The sequence below is a fragment of the Apodemus sylvaticus genome, chromosome 5 (genome assembly GCF_947179515.1).
Source record: "Apodemus sylvaticus chromosome 5, mApoSyl1.1, whole genome shotgun sequence".
In the NCBI taxonomy this organism is placed as follows: Eukaryota; Metazoa; Chordata; class Mammalia; order Rodentia; family Muridae; genus Apodemus; species Apodemus sylvaticus.
In genome coordinates this window covers 122,542,471-122,568,702 of record NC_067476.1, presented here as the reverse complement: position 1 = coordinate 122,568,702, position 26,232 = coordinate 122,542,471, and the positions used below count along the sequence as shown (strand labels likewise).

At 40.9% G+C, this 26,232-nt stretch overlaps 1 protein-coding gene across 1 annotated transcript in view; it reads right to left on the bottom strand.

The window, feature by feature from the left end:
* The window catches only part of Sptlc3 (serine palmitoyltransferase long chain base subunit 3), a 134,665-nt gene that overhangs the window by 17,653 nt on the left and 90,780 nt on the right, over positions 1-26,232 (bottom strand). The window contains exons 8-9 of the mRNA XM_052181500.1: positions 20,228-20,447; positions 13,732-13,858 (exon numbers count right to left, since the gene is read on the bottom strand). Of these exons, the coding sequence (XP_052037460.1) occupies positions 13,732-13,858; positions 20,228-20,447 (347 nt within the window). The remainder of the gene's footprint in view (positions 1-13,731; positions 13,859-20,227; positions 20,448-26,232) is intronic.

The window sequence follows — 26,232 nt, the reverse complement described above, 5'->3', positions numbered from 1 at the left end:
ACACACACACACACACACCACATCACACACTCCTTAAAGTTCTAGAGATATGAACAAGCAGTGACACCTTGGTGCAGTGACCCCCTTAGATGAAGGCCTTTTAGAGGAAAGAGATTTGAGGAAAGAGGATATCTACTGTCTTTTGAGGATGAAGGAGTTACCTGCTAAAGAATGAGTGACCCCGTATGTAGAGAATGCCTCTGGCATCCAGCCAACAAGAAAATGGCACCTCAGTCCAAATGCATCCCCAAAGAAATGAGTTTGGTTATGGGAGAGGAGCCGGAGTTGTTGGAAAGAGTAGATGGGGCCATCTTCCTTCAGCCTCCTGGGGAGGCTCTGCTCAGATGCTCACCAAGGTGACTGATAATAAACGGGGCATTGTTTTAAGCAGGCACTTAGGGCAATTTGTTATGCAGAAACAGAAAGCTAATACTTTCCCTATAGCTCAAACTCACACATGCTGGGCTTCGTTAGGCATGAATCCACCTGCTTAATCCTCCCCAGCTGTGGCTGGTGAGGTAGCTGGTTTCCTCTATGAAATTCTCCAATCCAGAGTGAGGCTGAGCAAATTTCATTGCACAGTTGTAAATGAGCCCACGATGAGAGAAACAAAGGCTTGTGTGGAATACCAGCTCTTTTTCACTGTAGAAGATGAGACAGATGGAGTTACTTCCTTTGCTTCTCTAGTTGTACGGAAACAGTATGGGATTCTATGTGTGTTACATCACAACTCCCCCATCTCTAGCGTCTTTCCTCTGAGAGCTTAAGAGGAGGAAGACGCTTCAGCAGGGCTTTGAATGGCTGAGAGGAAGGAGGCCCAGGATCTTGGCCCCTGTATCAAAAAACAAACACTTCCCTTTAAGCTTTGCTAGGGAATCTTTGTAAGGACTCCCAAGCCAGGGCTGATTTCACTAGACTGACATAAAAATTCTATCATTAGTTAACCCCTAAGATGAAGCAAATGAGGAGGCACAAGGTCCTGGAAAAGTTTGCCAGGCATTTCTGTGTAGTCAGGCAAATATCCCCCTCCTATCCAAGAGTTCAGTGTGTTGGCTAATTTTGTGTTCATTGGACAAACTCAAGTTGTCCTATGCCTATATGAGCAGCAATAAGGCAGGGAGGCACATGCCTGCCACCTTGATTGCTGACCCCGACCTTAGGTCTGCTCACACAAAAAGACCAGGTAGAACTTCTCTACCCACCAGCACAGGTGATTAATCATGGACGGAGGCAGGCCCTCAGTTGAAAGCCAGTGGAGCGTAGCACCTGACATCTGGTTTGCATTAGCTCTTGCCGAGATGCCAGTGGCCTGAAACCGTTTAGAAAACCCAGCTCTCCGTGCCCTCTGCTTCCTTCTCAGCTTCTTTCTCTGTCTCCAGCTGGTAACCAAGTGGCAAATATATTTAGGAAGCAGCAGCTAATTCCTCCCTCAACAATGCCAAGGGCCTTCAATGCCAGGACCCTCAGACAGTGCACTTTGCATGGAATTCTGTCAATGCCTCTTAGGGATCTCAGAGGAATAGAACAAACACGTTGCTGAGTTTGACTGGAAGGGAAGAAAAAGAAAAACGGAAGAAAAAAAACCCAGCAGGAGGGTCAGTTTCCTATTCTCTGAGCTCTTTGCAGCAAAAGACAATGAGCAAAGTGAGAAGACTTTTTAAACTGCATGTTTAAAGATAGATCATTTACCCCATGAACCACAGTCCCTTTTGCCTTCTTACTGTCTTTTCTGAATAGAAGGGACAGAGTTTTGAATGAAAAATAAGCTTCCAAAGAAACACAGGCAAGATAAGTTTGGTGATAGCACCGAAGAAGCATGCTTCGAAGCTAGCAAACAGCTAGCACTGGAGCAAAGCAACATCCGATGAAAGAAGTTTGTACTGCATCTCATGAAAAACACAAACAGCTGGGAAGAGACAGAATTCCTCTGGAGAGCTAATGGCTGTCACCCACCCTGCTCCCTTCTTTCTCAGTCTCAATGCCCTAAATCTTCGCACTTGGACACTGTTGTCTTTAAACCTATCAAACTCAAGTGTAAAAATATGTGTGTCCTGTTGCAGAGATCAGAGCAAAGGTCGAAGGTCACAGCTGGAAAGGACTTGTGCCACTTTCTCCAAGTCCATGTTGGGTTGGGAGCAGGGTCAATGCCCCAGTTGCCTGTCTCATGATAACCTTCCAAATGATCAGAGCGAATGGAATAATCTAGACAAAGAGATTCAGAGATGAAACATGGTGGTGGTGGTTGTTTGTTTGTTTGTTTTTAGGTTAAGTATATTCTAAATATCAGTAACTTATTTTTATCTCTTTTCTTTGTCTTCTCTTTAAAAGGTACCTTAAAAATGAGTTTCAAAAATAATGAGGTTACATGGAAGACTTTGGCATTTTATTTAACACATCTCTTAGCAATTGAATGAGACCCAGACATTTAAGCTTTAGAAATTTTTTCAGAAGTCTCAGAATGAACTATTTGGCAGGAACTTGCCTACTTTACCGTGTAACAATAGTACGTAACAAATGGTTCTTTTCTAAGACAGTGAAATGCTTAGTGTGAAGCTGCTCAGGGTGTGTTTTTACGAACTCAGTCTCTGGGTTCAGGATTCAGACTTCTGTGTTTGGTCACTAAGTAAGCCAAGGTTGGCTATGACCACAAAGTGAACACTTGAGGCTCCATCCCTCCTTAGATATTAGCTTCCCTCAGTCTCAAAAGAATTCAAGGAGAACTAAGTGGGCGAGTAGGAACTGACTAAAAACTAAACCCATCCAAGTTCAGACAATTAACCCAAGTGGTCATATTCTTAAATTATAATTTGTAAATTTCTGATAGTGGTACCATTTTCTGCTTCTTTATTGCCCTTAACATTTTTTTCCATAAAAGACTTTTTTCTCTGTTTCTGTATAAATTCAAGACTTTTTCTAATTTTGTGTCAATTTTAATTTCTTTTTCTAGTGCAGTATTATCCTCAGGGTCCATTTCCCAACACCATGAAGTATGTGGTGCTTCAGAGTTACAACACAATGGTAACACTACCACTATGCACTATGGTAGAGCACAGTTCTGTGAAAAAGAAAAGAGAAGTGAAGCAGGACTAGCAGTCCTGAGAGCTTACATGAAAGAAAGAGATCCTTCTAGTCCTTTGGGTGCCATTTCCCCTTTGTTCTTACCTACTCACATTATATCCAATTCAAGAGTTTATCTAATCAGCCATTGGAGAAAGACTGGGTAACTGCCTAAAACATGCAGGATGGAAAAGAACCTCAGGAAGTCTGAGGATGGTGAAGACTGGTAACCTTTTAACCCAAAGTGAGTTTTATTCTCCTGAGTAGATGGTTTCCTTTTCCCTTCTAGGCTTCTCTGTGGTTGGGCAGAATCATGTGATTGGGTTATACCCAGTGGATTTTGGAGGAGAAAGGTAACATACCTCTCCAGTCACAGCCCATGAAAGTGTCATGCACAGTCCAAGTTCCTTGCCCTGTTGGCAAGTTCGGGAGTCCTTTTTGAAAGAGTCTTCATTCCTAACCCCCTGACTGTACTACAGGTTGAGCTGAGGGTGTTAGACACTGGGGAAAGGTACATCTCTGCATCCTCAGGTTTCTTTTTACTTTTAGTTTAGAGACAGAGTCTTGTTATGTTGCCCAGGCTGGCGCTGAACTTGCAATCCTGTCTCCACCTTTTAACTCAAGGAAGAAGGAAATTACTATTGTGCTAAATGAATAATATGTTGGGATATGTTAGGAGTTGTCTATTCTCTCAACTAAGATACTGTCACCAATCCAAAAATCTGTAATGAGTGATTACTATAAAAAGCTACCAAGAATCCAGAATCCTAATGCCTGGCTACCTTTTATTAGCTGTGTAGTATAAAAGAAAACCCACATTTTCTTGTGGAATTTTAGTTTCTCAACTTCTCATTACAGTGCAGTGAGTAACACCACAGAAAAAGACATTAAAGTGCAAATGCTCATTATGATAGAGGAAGAGCAGGAAGGAGGGAGCAAAAGATCCCATCAGATACTAGAGTCAGCCTACTCACCTTTACTTCAGAAATGTAGTCTCTTGGACAGACAGGGTTAGATGGGGCACAATTCCTGTTGATTACTATGTATTAAAACGTCAAATGTACCTTTGAATTTTGGATGGTGTCTCCATTGGAAGCCTTAAGTGAGGGATTTAGTTAGCCTGCTTGGATAATTAAAGGCACAGTTCTGTTTTGGCCTCTGCTATTTGGGTAGTGCTGGCTGGAATTACTCAGTCTACCTACTTCACTTCTATGTCTAGACAAATCCCAGTGGACACAATGTAAAAGCATTCATTTATCAAGAGGACAGAACAGTGAATCTAGATTTGGGCTCATGCATGAACCCACCCAGTGAGTGATTCTAATTCTAACACTTGAGCCAAAGTAGCTAGATAGACAACATTTAAGGGAAGGACAGTACAAATGCTCTCAGAGGGTGTGCAGGGTACAAAACTTGAGGGGAATCTGATTTGTCCCAAAGCCAGCATTTAGTGTGTAGTCATTCGAAAGTTTGATGCCTCAAGACATGATTTAAAACCTGATCACTACTGATTTGAAGAGCTTCATTAGAAATGTGTCTGACTAAAGTAACTGGAATAAATAACAACAAAACAAAACAAAATAAAACAAAACTACTGAAAACTGGATGAAGTGGAGATTATTATTATTACCTTTTTTTGTCTAGGAACAGGAACCAGGGCTTAGAAAGACAGTCAGGCACTGAAGTGACAGAGAAGGATTTGGTAGGTTACGGGGAGGAATAAAGCTATTGAGGTGAAGCTAAAACATTGAACATGTCTTGGGATGTAAAAATACCTGAGAGTAGCCCTGAATGAAGTCATTCAGCTAACACAAGACTTTGAAGACAACAGTAAGTTCTACCTTTCATAAGTTTGTCCCTTAAGGACAGGAAATTTGATTGAGAATGATGCAGATATAACCTCATAAAATAAAATAGCATACATTAAGAATTGGAGTTCTGCATGTATATTTTGGAGTGAATTTCCACTATTTTCCTGTCAATAGACATTACTGGTATCTTAGCTGTCAACATATTCTTTCTAGGCAACTGATTTTGAGGTTATCTTAGCAGCTTGACACTGAAGTCACAGCTTGGAGATCGTTGATGAGATCATAAATGTGGATTCTCTATAGCAATTTTTATCACATTAGGAACCAGCTAGTCAATCAAGACATCCAAATCATATTTGCTAATTATTACTAGAATCATGTAACACTCCTGTTTCCAGAAAGAACTGAAGTCACAAAATTCTATAATATGCAAAGGTATGGATCTTCAAATCTCAGCTCTAAAGACTAAACGCTATCAGAGAGGCTACTTAAGTGCCTGATGGGATCTACAGATGTTCTTCCATTGGGATTTAAATCTGTAACTATGACAAAAATGTTAGAATTCTACATTTTCATGTCATATTAGATTGAGCATATCATCTTTTCTTAAAATAGTGCCCATATCAGTTCAATACCATGATGTCAAAAATGGGATAGTCACTTCAGCAACATCAGTAGTTAAAGGACTGTGATAATCATAATGTAAAACTAAGCCAATCCTATGTAATGGTAGGAAAATCCACTCTTTCAAGTGATGACTATGAAACATATGACCATAAGTTACTAAGTAAATAATGTACCAGATTGTCACTGTAGATCTCCTTACTAACCAAAATGACTAGTCCTACTGTAGGCACACTGATGGAAAAATGTACGTGATAATAGTAATATTTAGCCAACTGTTATTATTATTGTTGTTTTAAAGATTATTATTTTTATGTGTACATGTATATGCTTGGATATATGTATAAGCATCATTTGTGTGCAGGCGCCTGTGGAGATCAGAAGAGGGAACTGGATTTCTTGGAAATTACAAGTGGTTGTGGGCTGCCTGATGTGAGTGCTGGGAACTTAAAATCCAGAATGTCTGTGCAAGAGCAGCAATTGCTCTTAATTGTTGAGCCCTCTTGTCTGTCTTGCCTCTTATGGCTTTAGTGAGAGAGGGTCTCACTAAGTTCCCCAGGCTGCCATCAAAGTTACTATTACAACCCAGGCTAGTCTCACAATGAAGATTCTCTTGCCTCAGTATCCAGAATGCTGGAATCACACATATTCATCATTATGTGTGCATAATGAAGAATCATTTTTAGGTCTATGTGCACATGTTCATGTAGAGGCCAGAGAACATTCTTGGCTGTTACTCCTCAAGTTCCATTCACCTTTTTCTTTTTTGTTCAGACAAGTCTCTCACTGGCCTTGGTAGTCTGGACATCTGCCTGTCTTTGCTTCTTCGTGAGTAGAATCATCAGGCTGCACTACCATAGCAATCTTTTTAAATGTAGCTTTGGGGATCTAAATGATATCTCCCCTTTACCAATGGTACCCCAGACCTACACAGACAAGAATTAAAGTGGCTTTTATGGACACCATCTTTTGTATCCCAAGGAGGACGAATTACTAAAGAAATAATGTCTCAGTCAGACAGCGATGATCAAAGAGGAGGATATAACTAGGGTTGTAGCCATTAGCGCTTATGACTTTATAGATCTGAAGAGGTTTTATGAAAGCACAGGTTTACAGGAAGGCTTGTTATGAAGAACACACAGTTCTACAGGCAAAAGCACTTCGCTATTAGTATTGCCAAGTGGTCACCCATACCAGGGATGATGGACAAGTACTTGTGGTAATTGAGTGAACCCAGTTCATGCTTGGCTTTAAATAGTGGCTTAAGAGAGTGAATCAAAACATATTTCATACTTTTCTTTTTCTGGTTCGCTCATTTTCCAGTCCTCGGGCCTCCTTTCTGCAAGGTTGTCTAGCTCTGTCTACATTTGCCAGAAAGCAGTCCTCTGTTCTTTTTTTCTCTGTTCTTTTTTCCTCCACAAAATACCCTTACCTGTTTCTTTCCTTTTATATGGAAATGTGGTTTTCAAATGAGGCTGCTTCCCAAGACCCTGGAGGGATGCTTAGACTGTTTGTTGACCCCGCCCCTAGAGTTTCTGACTCCAAATGAAAATGTCTAGCACAGTTCTAACATGCCCCAGGTGATGTTGAGATGCTTGTCTAGGGACCACCCTTTGAGAACCACTGTAGCATACTATGTATGCAGTCCTCCACCTCCTCCCACCCTGCTCTCCCATCTTCTTGAAACATGAAGTAATGATGGAAGACAGATGGACACTGATGTCCTACACTGAAGGCATAACAATAAACATACAAATGTTATGAGCAAAAGAAGATCCGGGCATAGATAAGAATTATAAGGAAAAAGGTTGACCTTAGTGTTCAAGTTCAGTTACTTAGATGACTTATACGAAGCATTCAGAACTCAATTCTCTTGACGGTTCCCAAAATGTCCCAATAGCTATTTTATCAGCATCTATATCATGGCACAATTGGAACTAGACATTTTGCCTTGGAATTCAATTTGAATGCATGTCTCTCTAGTTTATTATGTATCGGGTATGTGCTGATAGCCAATGATGTGAAAATGATGGTTTCCATCTGTAAGAAATCCATAAGTCAATAGTGTTGGCTAGGAAGGAGAGAATGACTAGGATGAGTTCATTATACAATGATGACTCTCAAAAGGTGTCCCCAGAAACCAGTACTGTCAGCAGCACTCTGGCTTTTGATAAACACAACAAGCATCCATGCAGAATTATTTTGGCATCAGCAAACTATCTTAACCATTCTTCTCGGTGAGTCTTATGTGGTATCACATTGTTATATAAAAGGAAGGAACCACGAGAAGACACTTGTGTTAGGGAATTAATTGTACAGAAAGCAGAGGCTAAGCTTCTGACAAGCACAGCCAGAGGAAGAGGCCCTGCAGAAAAGGGGATGGGGGAAAAGATAAAAACACAAGGACAAACCGGACAATAGTACCTGAAGGTTGTTACTAAAGGGAGAAGAATGTCAAGAGGCCAAGGCCAGCTGGGCAGCATGAAGACCAGGAGGGCAGCAAGAGAGCAAAATCCCCAGAAGGGATGGGAGGAGTCAAGACAAGCCTGAAGACATCGGAACAAGCAGGCTGGGTAGCGCACTGCAGCGGCAAACAGTGGATGTAAAGGAAGAAGAGGGAAGGGATGTTTGTTTTGGAAGGCTACCAGCAAGACCATGCTGCGGAAAGGGATCAGTGCTTTTCAAAAAGAGGACTCGCTGGCACAGTGATGCAAAGGAGATCAGAGGCGTTTATTTATTCAGACAAAAGGGCGAGGGAGAATATCGCTGTTGCTCAATAAATCCTTGCTGAGGAACCGCGAACCATGGTCTCGGGGTGCTGTTCTTGGCATGCTTAATGAAAAGAGTCACTTCTCTTGGAGTTTGCACTCCAATGAGAGAAAAGAAAGAATACTTTGAATAGAATGAAAACTGAAGTGAAGGGAAGGGGAGAGATGAAGGCTGAGGCCCATGGGATGGGACAGATTCTCCAGAGAACCAACTCTGAGCAGAGAGGGGTGGCAAACGGCGTAGATATAGAAAAGCTATTCTAGAGGATCCAGAAAGTGCAAAGGCCTTTCTGTGGAAGTTGGCTTGAGTGCTCCTGAATTCCAGGACTCAGGAGATCAAGGGGAAGAGCCTGAGAAATGTGAAAGAGAAGTCTGGAGAGCCTGTGGGCCACTGGAGCGCATATGGAGTGACTGATGATGTGGGAATGGCATAGTATGACTTACATTTTCTCCTTTTGACTAGTTAGGGTTTCTCTAAGATAGATGCTATTTTACAATGCCAGTAAGAACACAGAATAGATTTACTAGAAGCTGGGAAGGGTTAAGGAAGAAGGGATTAAGAGAGGACAGACAGCAGATACCCAGTCATAGACTGAATACATTTTAGTGTTCTAAAGAACCACGGGAATGCAATCTGCAATGCTCCATTATTTATGAGTAACTAGAAAACAGAATTTCAAATGCAAAAAAAAAATGTGTTTAAGAGTTAGAAATGATAACTACCTCAATTTTCTGATTATATTGTCCACATGTACTGAAATGTTACCCTGTGTCCCATAAATACACAATCATTATATAGTATTCAAAACATAAAAAGAAATGGAAATACTCACAGCCCAGATTTGTCCATCACCTGCACTGTGCACCTGTGTTAAATAGTTATACTGTACCCTGTAAATTTGTGCAATCAGAATAATTGCTAAAGAACATGATTTGTTCAGAGGACAAAACATAGAAAGCCAAGACAGAAATGGGCAGAATATTTTGAAAGGTATTCCAGCTGTCCTGAGAGGTAGAGTTTGAGAGGTGACCAGATTATAGGGATACTTTTAAGCAAGTGTTGCAGGAACAGTAGTCATTAATTTTTAGAACAAGGGAGAATTCAAAGGTGGGCAAAAATTACTGAAAATATTTGGAGAAGGAAGGGAAAAGAACAGGTAAGTTAAAAAAAATCATAGCAGCTTTGTTACGTTCTTACTCTGTATCAGTACCATGTGATATTCATTCTCTACACCCTATCACCTAGTCCTTCCCCTATCGAGACTTTCAATGGAGGAACTGAACTGAGAGGAAGCACACCAGACTCTGGGCAACATGGGATCTGGCTGCAGGTGATGTCTCTTGATTATTTGTACAATTCAATCGCCATTTTACTTCTTTGAGAAGTGGAAGACTGTTCACAGTTGGGGAAAGAGGGTTTACGGATGAATGGTAGAGATTGGAAATTGAAAGAGACTGACTGGAAAAAAATGTCCATTAAAGAATTAAATCAAACAAGGCAACAGATGACATTGTTTTCTGTAGGGAAGCTGTTGGCGTGGTTTGGGGCTCTATCCCTCATGCTGGTTGCTTGACAGTGACAGAACTGTAATCTTTCTAGACCTCTCCTAAAGTGTTCCCCCCTCTACTGAAAGATCCCTTCAGGTGCTACACTGGGGTGGACTGGATTCTGGCTCCCAGTCTCCTGAGATAAAGATCCCCCACCATCTTAGATAGCATAAACATGACCTGAAATCCAGAAGGCTGGCAAGATGGAAGTTGAGTCATGACGTATTTATTAAGCTGAGCACTGAGTTTGACACTCAGAGGAACACAGGATTAATTCAAGACACATTTCTTGCCCTTAAGGAGCTTACAACATTGGTTTAGCTGGGAGACCACCCAACAACCGTTAGGATGGAGAAATCAAATCTCCACATTGGGCTCAGTGTACTCCAGAGTGACAGGCTAGGAGATTAAACGGGCCTTGGTGCATATGGAACGCACACCCGGCCTGCAGACCCTCAGCCTGTGTGCATTAACTCCACCAGCAGCCTGGTTGCAGAGTGAAGGTGGCTGTTTGTGCATAAACATTGTCATTTCGCTGGGGCTGCTATTTCATCTTTGAACCTTGGCATCAAAGAAACACTGACCTTATTTCTGTAGCTCCCCTCTCTTTGAAGCGTATGGCTTTGCATTGCAGATTAAAGTAAAGACATTCATCAAGGAACGGATCTGGCCAACCGCTCCCTAAACTTGCCCTGTAACAAAGCCTTGAAAGGCTCCAGTCACAGTTGCAGTAGGCCGAAGAAGGCTTGGAGCCAGGCTCCTCTTTCTCAAAGCTTGTGTGGCAGGTCTCGAAATGATGAATCTCTGGGAGCTTTGGGCAACTTTATTCTGAGTACATCTTTGTAGAGAAGACTAACCTAATGCAGTAGTCTCACCTATCTTACTCATTTGAGCAGGCATTGTTACGAATGAGGTCAATGTGATCATTCCCAGAGTGCCTTTGAATCCTTCAAAAGATGTGCCAGACAGAGTTACCTGAGACTTGGCTGACGATTCTTTCAAAGGGAACCGCTTTTCTTTGTTCATTTACTTGAAAAAAAAAAACTGTCTTAAGTTTCTTCTGTGTCTATTTTGACACACAGCATTCTGTTTTCTTTTAACTCATAAGATGGCAAGGAACATGACGGGAAGTATTTTAATTGTGATGCTAAGAATATAAGGGCCTGTTAATATGGAAGGAGGGGAATTTCATGATATCCCATCCCTAGACAAAGAACTACTGACAACTAGTGATTGTTGGGAGCAGCAGGAAATTAACCTCTCTTAGGAGAATGGAATCCCTTACTGGTTGTCAAAGAATGTATTAGAAAGAAAGGAAGAAAGAAGGAAGAAAGAAAGAAGGAAGGAAGGAAGGAAGGAAGGAAGAAAGAAAGAAAGAAAGAAAGAAAGAAAGAAAGAAAGAAAGAAAGAAAGAAAGAAAGAAAGGAAGAAAGAAAGAAAGAAAAGTTGATCAATGGTGGTGCATGCCTTTAATCTCAGCACATGGAGTCAGGCAGGTGAAGCTCTAAGTTTGTGGAGTTCCAGGACAGCCAGAGCTACCCAGAGAAACCCTGTCTTGAAAAACGAAACAAAATAAACAAACAAACAAAACAAATAAAGCCAAATCAAACCAGGAAACATTAAAAAACAAACAAAACAATATCACCACCAGAATGTAAGAAACAAGCCTTAGCTCTGTTAAGGTAACAAGGGGTTTTCAGGGGTTGTTATGATAGCCTAACTTTGTTCATCCTGACTAATCCAAGACCTGAGATGACATTTAGTCCTATGTCATTTTTTTTAAGATGTTTTCTACAGAATCAGAGAGTTTTCACATATTTTTTTGAATGCCACAGGAACAATAGCAAATAACAGCAAACAAATACAAAAAATTCACGACTGTTTCCAGACATTCCTGAGCACTTTACGTGGATTAACTCATCTAACTGTCATAAGATCTCAATGTATAAATGTTATCACTCTCATTTCATAGCTTGGGGGAATTGAAGCAAAAAAAAGTTAAGTCACTTGGGCAGAGTTGGGTGAGCCAGTGGCTTGCGGAGCATCACTTGACCCTAACTAACACCACAGGAAAGCAATCCCTGTAGTTACCTTCTGTTTCCATCATCAGGACTCGCCAAACTGGGTTCTCAGCCTTTCAATGCATCTCAGTCAAAAAATACAAAAATACAACACACACACACACACACACACACACACACACACACACACACACACACACACAATTTTAAAAAGATCCGCCTGCCATTTTATTTCACAAGGTAGAAAAAGAACCATCCTGTGGGCCAATTTCCAGCTTTAGTGATAAAACAAACTCCCCACCTTACTTTTTTTTTTTTTTAAATGTTCTGGCCAGCAGGAAGGCTCAGTGGAAGAGCCTTAGTGGTTGTTAGTGTGGGGGTGACTGAACACCCTATTTCAATTGATAAGTGTTCTTCTTATCTGATTTATATAAGGGATACAATTTGTTCCTGATCAGAAAAGCTGAGGACCAGAAGGATTTTGGATTTTGAAAAAGTTTTTGAGAATATTTGCATATATATCCTCATATCTCTTGAGGATGGGCCTCATGTCTAACCACAAAATTGACTGCTATTTCCTACATATATAATCTTCAGATTTTTTTTGACATATGGTATCATTCTATAACCCAGGTTGGCTTCAAACCCATAATCCACCTGCCACTCAAGTACGGGGATTGCAGGGATGTGCTGCTGTACCTACAGAACAGACAATTTTACTAAATATTTTTAGTGTACTTGCGTTTTGCATGTCCTGCCACATGAGGGTGAACGTGGAATGTCCCACTTAGAGCCCCACATGTGTCAGTGCTGAAAATGTTTCAGACTGCAGAACATTCTAGTTTCAGATTGGGGTGCATGCTCAACTTGAAGTAAAGGAAAACAGTTTTTTGGTAAAACACATTTGTAAGTATTCTTGTTTAATACTATTAATGATAGATATTTCCTTATATCCTATAAAATGGGTCTAGGAGGTTGAAGTGAACAATACAGGGTTTGGTGCCAGATAGGTGGTATATATAGATATATATTCATATATATGATGATATATGATACATCTACCTATATCTATCCAGCTATACCTATATTTATATAATCTCTATCTATATGTCAGTACAATTTGTCATTTCTTGCTTGTTCATTAGCTCCCTGACTATAAGAACTGCTTTATTTATCATAACATTTAGTAGAAGTTTTAAAGATTGGATTTGAAAGGTGGAATGAGAAGTCTATGAGCCTTCAATGAAACAATTCTCCAACGAGCAGAGTAAGTTCATTTGAGTTAAGCAAAGTAGCACATTTTAGCTGAAGTGACACAACGACCAATGAATGACTGGGATGATATTGAGGGTTTAAATGTCTTCACGTGACCAGTTGTGGTTTTCGCTTGCCTAACCTCTGGCAATGAAACATATAAAATATTAAACTGATGACAGTCATCTCAGAGAAGCACAAGGGACAGCAAACAAGCCTATATATAATTTATGCATATATACTCATATAAATATACACACAAACACATAGACACACACATACATACAAATGTAGGTACTCATATATGTTCACACAAATATATACATATGCACAGAGGCAATGCTTATTTCATTTTAATCACTGGCTACACAAAAATGATCCAAATTTGATGATCATATTACTATGTTACTGAAGACTGCATGTATTTATTTTAGTAAAGGGTTTATGGTATGGTGTGGTGGTGGTGGTGGTGGTGGTGGTGGTGTGTGTGTGTGTGTGTATGGTGATAGTGGATCTAGTATGCTCATCACCTTACTCTACTAAAAAATGAGCTTCAGAAGATACAAGGATATACTTGAGAAGGTGGGAGATTGACAGGCAGAAGCCTGGGAAAGTTCTCGGGAGCCGAGGTCTCCATCTGCTCCTTACCTCCAAAGTTCCCCTCATATCCCATAGTTATCCTCAACGATCTGATGATTTGCGCTGCTATCACGGGACTCATGGATGTAGCATAAGCACCACTATGTGACTTTATCCGTACATAATCCACAAGTTCCTAAAATAAAGACAGAAACCCAAAGTGGAAGCAAGCAATTTTCAGAACTTGTCCTTTGTACATGACAGCAAAACATTTGCTTAGATCCTCAAAAGACAACAGTGGTCTGTTTAGACTTCAGTAGTTAACAGTCCACTACCTATTCTGCTCCCCCCTCCCCCGTTCCTTAGTATTTCCCATTAAATCCTAGAAACTGTACAAAAGCTGGAGGGAGCTTTAGATTTTGAGCTGGTCTGTAAGGTAAGACTGAGCATGGGAAGGAAAAATGAATTCTGAAATATCTGCTGTGCACACGAGCAAATGCTCAGGAATGGCCAACAATACAAACTCTGGTTCTTTTTGTGCCTTGAGAATATTAGCAATTGTGCTGTGAAAACTAGCTGTCCTTGCAGAAGGTTGCATGCAATAGAAGGCAAGGTGCAGAGGACAGAGAGCAGGTGCTGCTAGGAGAGCTGTCAGGGTATGTTCCAGTCATCTATGAAGTGTGAAGACTGAGGAGGAAGAAAAAGATAACTTGCAAGGAGAGAAGATGTGCGAAGGTAAAGAGGCAAGGTATGTGAAAATGAATGCCACTCCCGGTCCCCACCTAGTCTTCAACTAATCAAGGAGGCTCGTGAGCCAGTCTCAGGGCCTGCTTTCAGAAGAGTGATACTATACTGGTTCTAAGCCTCTCTCAAAAGGCTGTGGGTCCTTTTGTTGAACACTTCAAATGGTTTGCTTCCTTTCTTTCCTTCCAGATTCATTCTTTTCCCTTCATTTCATTCTCCTTTAAAAAAGACTTCAAATTATGTTTTAATTGATTTTCTTCTTTATTAATATGTATTTACCTCTTGCTTTCCATCCTTCCTTTTTGTTCTTCTTCTCTCCCTTCTATGTTTCCTTCCAGAAAATATATGAAAAGCCTATGCTGGGCTACGTCCTAGATTCAGGAGTGAGTCTCAGAGACAGAAAAGCTGAGGTCACAGTCCCCTCTGACATCTTTGACTGTTCTCCCCCCCCCCTCCACCCCCTGAGTCATATCAAAGTGTTCAGGAGTGCTTCCTGCCTCTTGAAGAGTGTAGATGATCATGGTAGGACTTGAAGCATTAGCTATGTAATACTTAAGAAAGTTTACTCTGGAGGGTCTGGAGCCCCTCAAAGAGAGATCTTTGATGATTTCCCAAAAAATTATAGATACACTGTCCTTCAGAGTTTGTGTTCTGCCCAATAGTGGATATAGGGATTTCCATCCTCTCTTGAGATTAAATATTTTCCCACGGGGTACAAGGGAGTGAAGGAGGGGACAGTCAGTGACTCACAGGCACTAGACAGTGGAGACTTAGATGTTCCTGTGTCATGGAGGGGTGGTTCACAGGGGTGATCTGGCCACAATGGGTAATTGGACTCAGAAGAATACGGAGAAAGTAAAAAGCGCATGGCCTTGGTAAAATAAGGATTAAGGGTTGAATGTTTAAGTAAAGAATGGAAGAGTCAACTGGGTGTAGAAAGAGAAGCTGGTGGTTTGGGGGCTAGGTGGTCAGGAGTGGTTCCCTTGAGTGGTCGTATGTTCCAGAATTGAAGCTTAGGCTCTGGGATTGAATTGCTCAGTTCAAATCCTGGCTTGTTACTAATGTGACGATGAACAAATAACTAGCTTTTGTATCTCAGCTTTCTTCTTTGCAAAGTGAGATAACAGTCATACTTACCTAAGACTCACTATGAGGATATATATATATATATATATATATATATATATATATATATATATATATATATGTATGTATATATATATTCAATGTCTGTCTATCTATCTATCTATCTCTATCTATCTTCTATCTATCTATCTCTATCTATCTATCTATCTATCTATCTCTATCTACCTCTGCCTATGTATGTATGTATGTATGTATGTATGTATGTATCTATCTATCTATCTATCTATCTATCTATCTATCTATCTATCTTAGAGAAAAGGTACATTATGGTACCTAATGCAGTTGATGACTGTTGTTGGGTTGTCAATTTAAAGATTTGTAGAACATGGTGGGGGGGTGGTTGTGGAGGCAGGGACCAAAATATGAAACCTATTGGGATTTCATGATTTTGTTTTTCTGATTTGTAAAGGGAATGATCTAAGGTTAGATTACCTGTATAAGGGAAGCTATAATGCACCAAACCAATGATACTTAGCCTGTTTCTTCCTCCATCCCATAAGGGATAGTGGCAGTAGGAGTGAAACCAAGCCAAACCTAACAATGACTACCAATCACAAGAAAACAGACAGGCCTTTGGAAGAAAGGAGAACATAAACTTGATGACCTATTGAATGACTCAGAGAGGAGAAAATGGGACCAGAAACTAACACCACAGCCAGCATCCACAGTACACTTGTGAACGCATTTTAAGACCACTGTAGGTGTTGATTCACTTACAATAAACCAGAAGTAGGTAACACTCTTTAATCCCAAATTTATAGATAGGATAACTGAGGCATAGACATCCTGAAAATTCTCCATAAAGACAGTAAGGTAAGGATTTGGACACAATGATTCTGGTTCAAGTGTTTCCATTTTTAAAACTATGCTTATCACTTCTTTAACTTCTTTACACTTATTAACTTCTTTAATTAGAGAATGGCCTCAGTATGAGGAGAAGTTGAGTCTTACAGTGTTCAGAGACCAACTCCCTTTCTGCTTAGCCTGTGGTGCTCCCCCAATTTGCATCCATATATATTAAAGTCAGTAGTAGTAGGGACTTAGCAGAGACCCTGTATCTCTGACAGTTTAATGGGAATCCAAGGAGCTTCAGAGATTGAGGGAGGATGGCAGGTCCCCCGACGCATTAATGACAAGACAACTGAACTCTTGGGAGCGAGTGTAGTAACATCTCAGTTGGGAAGTATTCAGCACAAAGATCAGACAAAGAAACAAAGCAAAGCCTCCTTTGATTGAAATGCCCCTAACTCTAATTTCCCTTCATAAATTGAGGAATCTCATAAGTCAGTCATAAGCATCTTTAGTTTGAACACTAGTGCATCAGAATAAAATCACTCCCTTGAGCATGAAGAGTGTCTGTCCTACAATACAATTCCTTTCGACTGAGTCTATTTTGTCCCAGGCTGGGTAAAGGCTGTTTCTCTTGTGTGGTTGAGGAAGGATGATTTTGTAGGGACTTCTGGAGAGTGTCAAGGAGAGCTCACTCATTTCTTCCTTGACTGGGTAGCACAAGTCATGAATTAAGGGTTGACTTTTGTCTCTTGCAATGTGAGTCTGTATTGTGTCTTTCTTTGGAATGAGTTAGAGGTCCTCTCAGGGACAGTTTTCCAAGTCCTTTATTTCAAGTCTAAAACCTTGATTATTTTTTTTTTACCCATAGGCCTGTTCAAGGATAAGAGTAGGTTTCAGGGAAAGAATCAGACAGGAGGCTTTTAGAATAAACATCTTGATACTCATTCCATGACTCCTATTCACTTCAAAGGGCTGTTAAGTGCAGGCAGGGCTGAGAATACCGGAACAGAACAGCTTCTGTAAGGGAACTAACTGCCTTTGCCCGCTTCTCAGGCTGTCGGAGCTAACTATCACCTTCCAAACCTAGCCTCTGCTTCCCACTTCCCTCCTCTAGAATTACAACCCCGCAGTCTACCGGTCACAAGGACAATCTCTGCCTCGCTGCTTTGCCAAGCATCGTGGAGGTTGGGAGAAGCCAGCCAGTAACAGCAGACATGTAAGAAGATGCAGGACCCATGCTTACAAGAGAACAGAGGATGGGCAGTGTGGAGTACATCCTCCCAGCGATGAGAGAAATACCTGAAATTGAAATTCGAAAAAGAAAAGGCCCCAACCCTATCAAATCCCGCCCTGTCCGTAGACACCTATAGTCCTGCCACGAAGAGTGAGTGGTTATCTGAATTTCTCCCTGGATCTTCGCAGGATAGCCTCCTTAGTAAACTGTTTAGTGTCTGTCAACAGAGCTTCGATCTCAAAGAGCAAAAGACAGGAACCCCACAGACTTTTGAGAAATGACTTCAGCTTGGAATTAATCCCTGATCAGCCAAGGTGAATTTGTTACTTAGTAACAACTAAGGGGGAAAACGGAGACTCCCAATCAAACCTCTGCTTTCTAAAACCTTAGTACAAAGCTATTTTACTCCCCTCACTTGTTTCCAAGATGTACGGTTCGATTCATCTGGTCCCTAATGTACCAAAACTCTGCTCCACAAAGATTCCTAGGACATCTTAGTTGTAGTTTTTAGGAATATTATCACCGTATACTACGATTAGCAAGAAATTTCAGAGCCAGGCATCTTTATCTTTTTCTAGAGTTTTGAACCCACTTGATTGTTTTCAAGTGTGTTCTCCATTCTCTTGCTCAGTTCCTTGTATTGAATTCTGACTGTCTTCAAGGTTTTGTAAATTGCATGGCTAATGAGCCCCTGCCAAACACGCCTCTAATTCATGGTGCCACCTGGTGGTTAATTGAGATACTGCAGTATACCATGGGTTAGGAGGAAGAAGCCTCTAGGAGTGGAGGAGACGTGATGAATGTAATAATGATAATTTTTACAATTGCTCGACCTTTAACCCAAAGAAGTAGAGGTCATGTAGACAAGAGTATTACATTTTTGAAACCCTGCACCTGCCTTCAGAACAGAGAATGGGCAACAGGATCCCAGGGAACTGTCCTTCCTGCGGCTGGTCCTGGGCCTTTGTTTAAAGTAGGTATCAAATAAAGGCACTCCGAGAAGAAAAATGTGACATCCAACAAATTTGACAACATTTCAAGGATCTCCTTGCTTTAGTTTATTCAGGTGCCTTTGGCTCAGGAAACAGAGTTACGCTTGGTTAAAAGTTTTGTGGCTCAGAACTGCTGCTAAAGTAATCAAAGCCCACAGCCTCACAAAGCAAGGTAATCCGGATCAGACAGCTCCTAAATTTGAGACCCTCTGATCCTGCTGATGTGACAGTTAGGAAGGAAATATTTAACCTTTTGCTAGACTTTGCTGAAGCCTTTGAGGGCCTAGTGTTCTCAGCGTTTCTAGCATGACCTAGCTCATCCCCATAGGAAAGCAGAGGAAGGTTGAAATGCAAAGCTTCGGATATGGAAGAAAGTAGGGCTACAAGAGGGCACAGACCACTTAAAACAGAATTCCAGGCATCTGTGTGTTTCATGCTAACTGGCTAGGATGCAATCTGTTGTTTTAAACAACTGACTTTTAGTGATAGGATTGCTTCCCGCTAACATACCCTAATTGGTCTGACTGGTTGAGCAGTAGACTAAATTTTTGTTCCTGCTGGTCAGTGGATAAGGAACTAAAAACGTTAGCTATCCTGTTATTAGCACCTCCATGCACTGACTTGGGGACCACAATGCCCTACTAGTTGAAGCTCTACCACAGTCTCTTTGGGACAGTTGTAGGCTTGGAGAGACAACTGCTGTGATTTGGAAAAGGGATAGCATACAAGCTCTCTCATCCCTTAGGTCTTGGTCTGAATATTTGCTTGCCCCCTTCCTCTTTCTTCTTCAAAATTTCTTCCAGATGTTTACTATTTTATTTTTCATTAACAAATCATTGATGATAGAAGCACAGGGCATCAGGGCTAACGCTCATTTAACAGCGTCATGTCATCTGACCCAACTCTTTTAATCCTTTAGAGACTAGAGAAGATGGCTTATCTAACATCATAGAAAAGAGCTATTTCTCAGAAAAATCATCTTAAAAGTCCATTTTTTATTCTCCGGTCATTTAGGTGAAAACTTGTAAAATCCATGAGGCCAGCCTCTTGAATACCTGAACTTTTCCTACTGTTGTTATTACAACACACTCACATGTGCACCACCCCCACTCCTAGTTCTTTAATTTTTGAATTAAAAAATTGTGTGCGTGTCTTGCCTGCATATATGTCTGTATGCTATATCTTTCCAGGTCCAGATGAGGCTGCAGATCTCTGAGACTGGAGTTACAGATAGAGGTGAGCCATCATGGGGGTTGAACCCAGAAGGGCGATCGGTGCTCTTAACTGCTGAGCCGTCCATCTCTCCACACCATGCCCTCACAGTTCATGTAAGATTCCTTACCACTTCTGTGGCTCGGTATATACTATTGCTTCTTTGTGAAATTGATCCCCCCACTATGTGTCTACAAGGCTGATTGGTGGTTATTCTACAATACTTCCCAGTCTGGAGGAGCTCTCTCTTCCCCCAGGCATTCTACACACCCGTGCCTTTGCTACTGTGGTTAGTTTGTTATGTGATGATTCTTTCCACAATTTCTTTACTCTGTGCTACAGGTGAGCTTAACCGAAATCGGCACGGACTTCAGGGGATTCCTGATTTATGCTTCCAGGAATCTGGATCCAGAATCCACCTTAACACAAGAGGTTCCTTTCTTACCTTTTTCCCAGCTATGTAGCCTCCTGAGGCTGCGAAGCTTTTGGTGAATGTACCCATGTATATGTCGATATCGTCAGGGTCCAGTCCAAATAACTCTCTGACGCCTCTGCCCGTGGGGCCTGTGCAGCCAATACTGTGCGCTTCGTCAATGTAGAGGTAAGCCTTGTATTTCTTCTTTAGGGCCACTATCTGGGGAAGGTTCACAACGGAACCTTCCATGCTAGCACAAAAGGAAAAAGGCTTGGTAAGTAGTGAATATCTTTCTGGAAAGCTCCATTAGTGTCCTTCCAGCTCAGCCTAGAAAGCCAGTGTCAGGCTGCTGACAAAGGGTCACCTTGTCTTCCCAGGGCATGTTTTTTATTCAGCAAAGACACCATTTCAATCTTGTAAGGCTTCTCTGGGTGTCCACTCTACTTGAATAAAATACTTTATGTTTGATGGATTAAGTGGATTGGGTTGTCAACCCAGATTCTCAACTCAGAAATGAACCAGCCATTCTGCTGGTCTAATTTATAAAGCTGATCTAGATAACCGCTTCTGAGATAGATTTAATATAAGTACCCCACACTGAGTCACTTTGATCTAGCTGCTATTGTTTGTTTGGCCAGGTCTGCCAGACCTAAATTTAGAATTTGAATTACTAAAGATTAAAGGGGGGGGGAATTAAAAACACACAGAACTTCAGACACTATAGTATTCATTAGAGCACAGCAGAACACCCCTTAGTTCCCCACTCATCACAATCATGTGAGGCACCTGCTGGTACCCTTTCTTCATATTTCTTCAGAGTGATAGAACAGAAGTTTATCAGGCCTTAAAATCACTTGATAGTTTTAAAGCACAGGTTTCTGGGTTCTTCCTACAGAGAGTCCAGAGGTGCATGGGGGTGGGAGGGTGATGATGGTGATGGTATATACAAACTTCCAGGATGCGCTCACACTAGTATGAGCAACTGGGAACAACATGTTGGGAACAACATTTATCTCTACTAACCTGTCCTTTGCTTTTGACCCTATTTTATGATTTGTTTTAGTTTTCTAAGTTTTAGATTTCAATTTTTTTTTTAAAAAAAGAAAACTTGAATTGACAGAATTTCTTGTAATAATAGCTTTAGATTTGTAGAATAACTGAGTGAACTATAAAGAGGATTCTTGTATCCCCAGTCTTACCAAGTTTCTCCTGACATTAACGTCACCCACAAGTGCGGGGCACTTTTCTTTTTTACAATTTGATGAGCCAATATTGATACATTAACTAAACCCCTGTAACTTCGGGTTTACTTTTGTGTTGTGCACTCTATGTGCTTGTAAAAGGATATGAGTGGCTTCACAGATTGGCATGTCATTCTTGCCCAGAGTCATGCTAATCTCTGTCATCTCAATTTCAATGTGTGTACTGATCAAGAGGGTCTAGGTGTTTAATTTCCCATGGCATTGCAAATTGTAAAATGTTTCAAGTCCTTAGAAAAGGGTAATGTAAAGCCAACTACTAAGCAAAATTCAATTATATATTTGCATGGCACCTCGGACTCTCCATGTGTTCTAAAGAACATTGGCTCTACTTGGCCTTCAGAACACTGTCAGCTCTCTACACTGTCAGCTGTCTACACAGCTCAGTTCGAATTGTACAGACAGGCTGGTTCTATGAAAACAGACTCATATGTTTACAACACAATGCAGCTTGTCAAACAGTTCAAGTAACCCTTCAGTTTAGTTCAAGGCTAATCATTTGGCGAGCATTGAACTCCTTCCCCCTCTCCTGTTACGTATTAGATTGTATATAATCCATTAAAAATAAGCCAAGTGTTAGGTTGATTCAGTCAAAACAGTCCATTGAGTCTCACAGCTACCCTGACCAAAGGAGCTGAGTTTAACCACTGATGGATACTGACAGCATGTGGGTACTTCACAAGGTCATTTTGAATGGCCAAGGTCGGATTTTAATGGAAGACCAAACGGTTGCCTTCTCTATGCGTGTCTGTGAGTTACTTCTGGCACTACTTTAAATTCCTTATTAAAGGTTGTCTCTACTGAGGAGGTGGTAATATGGCTATCTGCTTAGATTATAGCCACAGCACTTTCTAAATGGGAACCTGGCAGCCTATATGAGGTCTTCTGTTATTGGAGGCTTCAATCTTAGGGGTTTTAAGCATGATGGTGAAGCTGTCTTCACAGGATCTTTATAATGGCTATCAGTCATCACGCTTGCCAACTTGCCTGACCATCCCAGGTACTCAGTGAGCTCAGAAGGAGAGTTTCACTGACCAGAGAAAAATGGGAGCCCTTAACAATGTTCTATGTCGAATCTTCTAAAATGCAGCATGTGGATGCCATTGCAGGGCTCAAACTGGATAAATGGCTTCAAACCCTCCGTCTTTATACTTTCTTCTTGTCTATAAAGTGCTGTAATTTGGTAACACAAATATGCTAGAAGCCTGACATGACACAAACAGCCATTCTTTCTTTTTTTCTTTTTCTTTTTTTTCCCCTGGAACTGAATCCAGCAGGAGGCAAAGTTAACATTGAACAGTGTTTATAGACAGTCTCCATTGCTAATTAGCCATCTTTCGATGGGCTGCTTTAGCTGATGCAAGGAAACTGCCCACCTGGTTTATATTTTGTCCTCCAAGATTAATGACTCTACAATACTGCTGATTTTTAGAGTTCATGCCAGCCACACGTAGAGTCCCAAAGAGAACTCAGCTTCTACACAGCTGTATTCATATACACTAAGTTTTAATTTTTCCCAGTATTATTGAATTTCCATTGAATATTTTGCTAGAGATGGATAATGAGTCTGGGTACAAGCAGTGCATGGTTGTCTGTGTCATCACCACTAGTTTCTGTCAAAACAATCAAGACCAAAAGCAACAAAAAAACCCCACCACATAGTACATTGTCATTTTTTCCTGGATAGAAGGTTTTGCTTTTCTTTTGACTTTAATAGAAGAAAAGGAAATAAAATACAGCTATTAAAAAAAAGATAATGTCATCAGTTAATTTGAGGCTCTGTCTAGGGACCTAGATTACTCTTTAATTCCTCAAGTCAGTGAATTACTTTTTTATATTTTTTTGAAATGTTCCTCTCATCACCCTTCCCTTCACATGGAAACCAAAAATTAAACCATAGTTCAGACAGCTTGTATGGTGGAAAGCTCTCCATGTCATGCTCAGAGTTTAAGCCAAGAGAAAGGAAAAGAGAAGCAAGGGAAACAGAAACAGGGAGGTTGAGAGGAAAAAAAAAAGAGAAGGGGAGAAGGACACAGAGAAGAGGAAAGGGAAGGCAAGAAGGGAGAGAGACTGAGATAGAAAGACAACAGGGAGACAGGGTGAAAGGGGCTTAAGATAAATTCATCTTATTCTTGGTCTTTTCACGTTGAAATCATAGAGAACTGGACTTAAATTCTTCTTTTATTGACTCTTATATTAAAGCTTATTAAAAATTTCTACATAGTTGATATTTGAAGATCATTTTTATGCTGTTTGGTCGCTCCATACTTCATTTCATGGTGAAAAGAACACTGAATTTGGAGACAGAAAAACATAATCAGGTCCCAGGATCACATCTTTGAGAACTCAAGGAAGGTTTTGTTATTTTTCTATCCCATTTGCATGTCACTCAATGCCTGCCTCCCATTTCGTTGTCTGTGACTTTAAAGGGGCTGAGGGCAGATGGTAACCACTCCAAGTCTAACATTTTGGTTATTTGATAATCAATACAAGTCTGCTATGCAATGAAACTCTTCATAATGACGGTGTCCTCTTCTCTTTGGGCCACTTCTTGTCCATTTGTTTGTGCCTTGTTTGTACTGATTTATCTTTTATATTTTTTCTTTGTTATTTGCTAGTTAGTTTTTTTATTGATTGTGTATTTTCTTTATTTACATTTCAAATTTTCCCCTTTCCAGGTCTTCCCTTCGGAAACCCCCATCCCATCCCCCTGCCCCTGCCTCTAAGAGGGTGCTCCCCCACCCATCCACCCACTCCTGTCCTCCCGCACTGGCATTCCCCTACACTGGGGCATTGAACACCCTCATCCACATGGGCCTTTCCTCCCACTGATGTCCAACAAAGCCATCCTCTGCCACATATGTGGCCAGCACCATGGGTGTCACCACGTATATTCTTTGGTTGGTGGTCCAGTCACAGCAAGCTCTGGGGGTCTGGTCTGTTGACACTGTCAACATGGGACTGCAAACCCCCTTAGCTCCTTCAGTCCCTTCTCCAGCTCCTCCACAGTTCAAAGGTTGGCTGTGAGTTTCCTCCTCTGTCTTTGTCAGGCTCTGGCAAAGCCTCCCAGGAGACAGCCATATCAGGCTTCCATCAGCAAGCACTTCCTGACCCCAACAATAATGTCCAGATTTGGCTGTTATGGGATGGATCCCCATATGGGGCAGTCTCTAGGATGGCCTTTCCTTCAGTCTCTGCTCCACACTTTTTCTCCATATTTCCTCCTGTAAGTATTCTGTTCACCCTTCTAAAAAGCACTGGAGCATCCATATTTTGGTCTTCCTTCTTCTTGGGCTTCATATGGTCGGTGAATTGAATCTTGGGTATTCTGAACTTTTGGGCTAATATCCACTTATCAGTGAGTACATACATACCTTGTGTGTTCTTTTGTGACTGAGTTACCTCACTCAGGATGATATTCTCAAGTTCCATCCCATCCATTTGCTTGCCAACTTCATGAAGTCATTGTTTTTAATAGCTAAGTAGTGTTCCATTGTGTAAATGTACCACATCTTCTCTATCCATTGAGGAACATTTGGGTTGTTTCCAGCTTCTGGCTATTATGGCTTTGATGAACATAGTGGAACATGCGTCCTCATTACATGTTGGAGTATCTTTTGGGTATATGCCCAGGAGTGGTATTGCTGGGTCCTCAGGTAGTACTATGTCCAATTTTCTGAGGAACTGCCAGACTGATTTCCAGAGTGGTTGTACCAGCTTGCAATTCCACAAGCAATGGAGGAGCATTCTTCTTTATCTATATCCTCTCCAGCATCTGTTGTCATCTGAGTTTTTGATCTTAACCATTCTGACTGGTGTAAGGTGGAATCTGAGTTATTTTAATTTGCATTCCCTGATAACTAAGGATGTTGAACATTTCTTTAGGTGCTTCTCAGTCCTTCAAGTTTCTTCAGTTGATAATTCTTTGTTTAGCTCTATTCCCCATTTTTAATAGAGTTATTTGGTTCTCTGGAGTCTAACTTCTTGAGTTCTTTGTATATATTGGATATTAGCCCTCTATCAGATGTAGGTTTAGTAAAGATCTTTTCCCAGTCTGTTGGTTGCCGTTTTGTACTATTGACAGTGTCCTTTTCCTCACAGAAGCTTTGCAATTTTATGAGGTCCCATTTGTTGATAATTCATCTTAGAGTATAAGCCACTGGTGTTCAGGAACTTTCCCCTTTGCCCATGTGTTTGAGAACTTTCCCCCACTTTCTCATCTATTAGATTCAGTATATCTGGTTTTATGTGGAAGTCAATGATCCACTTGGACTTGAGTTTTGTACAGGGAGATAAGAATGCATCAAATTGTATTCTTCTACACGTTGACTGCCAATTAGACCAGCACCATTTGTTGAAAATGCTGTTGTTTTTCCTCTGAATGGTTTTAGTTCCTTTGTCAAAGATCAAGTGACCATCAAGTGGGTTTTCTGGGTCTTCAGTTCTGTTCCACTGATCTTCCTGCCTATCACTGTACAAATATCATGCATTTTTTTTATCACTATTGCTCTGTAGTACAGCTTGGGGTCAGGGAGGCTGATTCCCCCAGATGTTCTTTTATTGTTGACAATAGTTTTTGCTATCCTGGGCTTTTTGTTATTCCAAAATGAATTTGAGAATTTCTTCTTTTAACTCTATGAAGAATTGAGTTGGAATTTTGATGGGGATTGCATTGAATCTGTAGATTGCTTTTGGCAAGATGGCCATTTTTACTATATTAATCCTGCCAATTCATGAGCACGGGAGATCTTTGCATCGTCTGAGGTCTTTAATTCC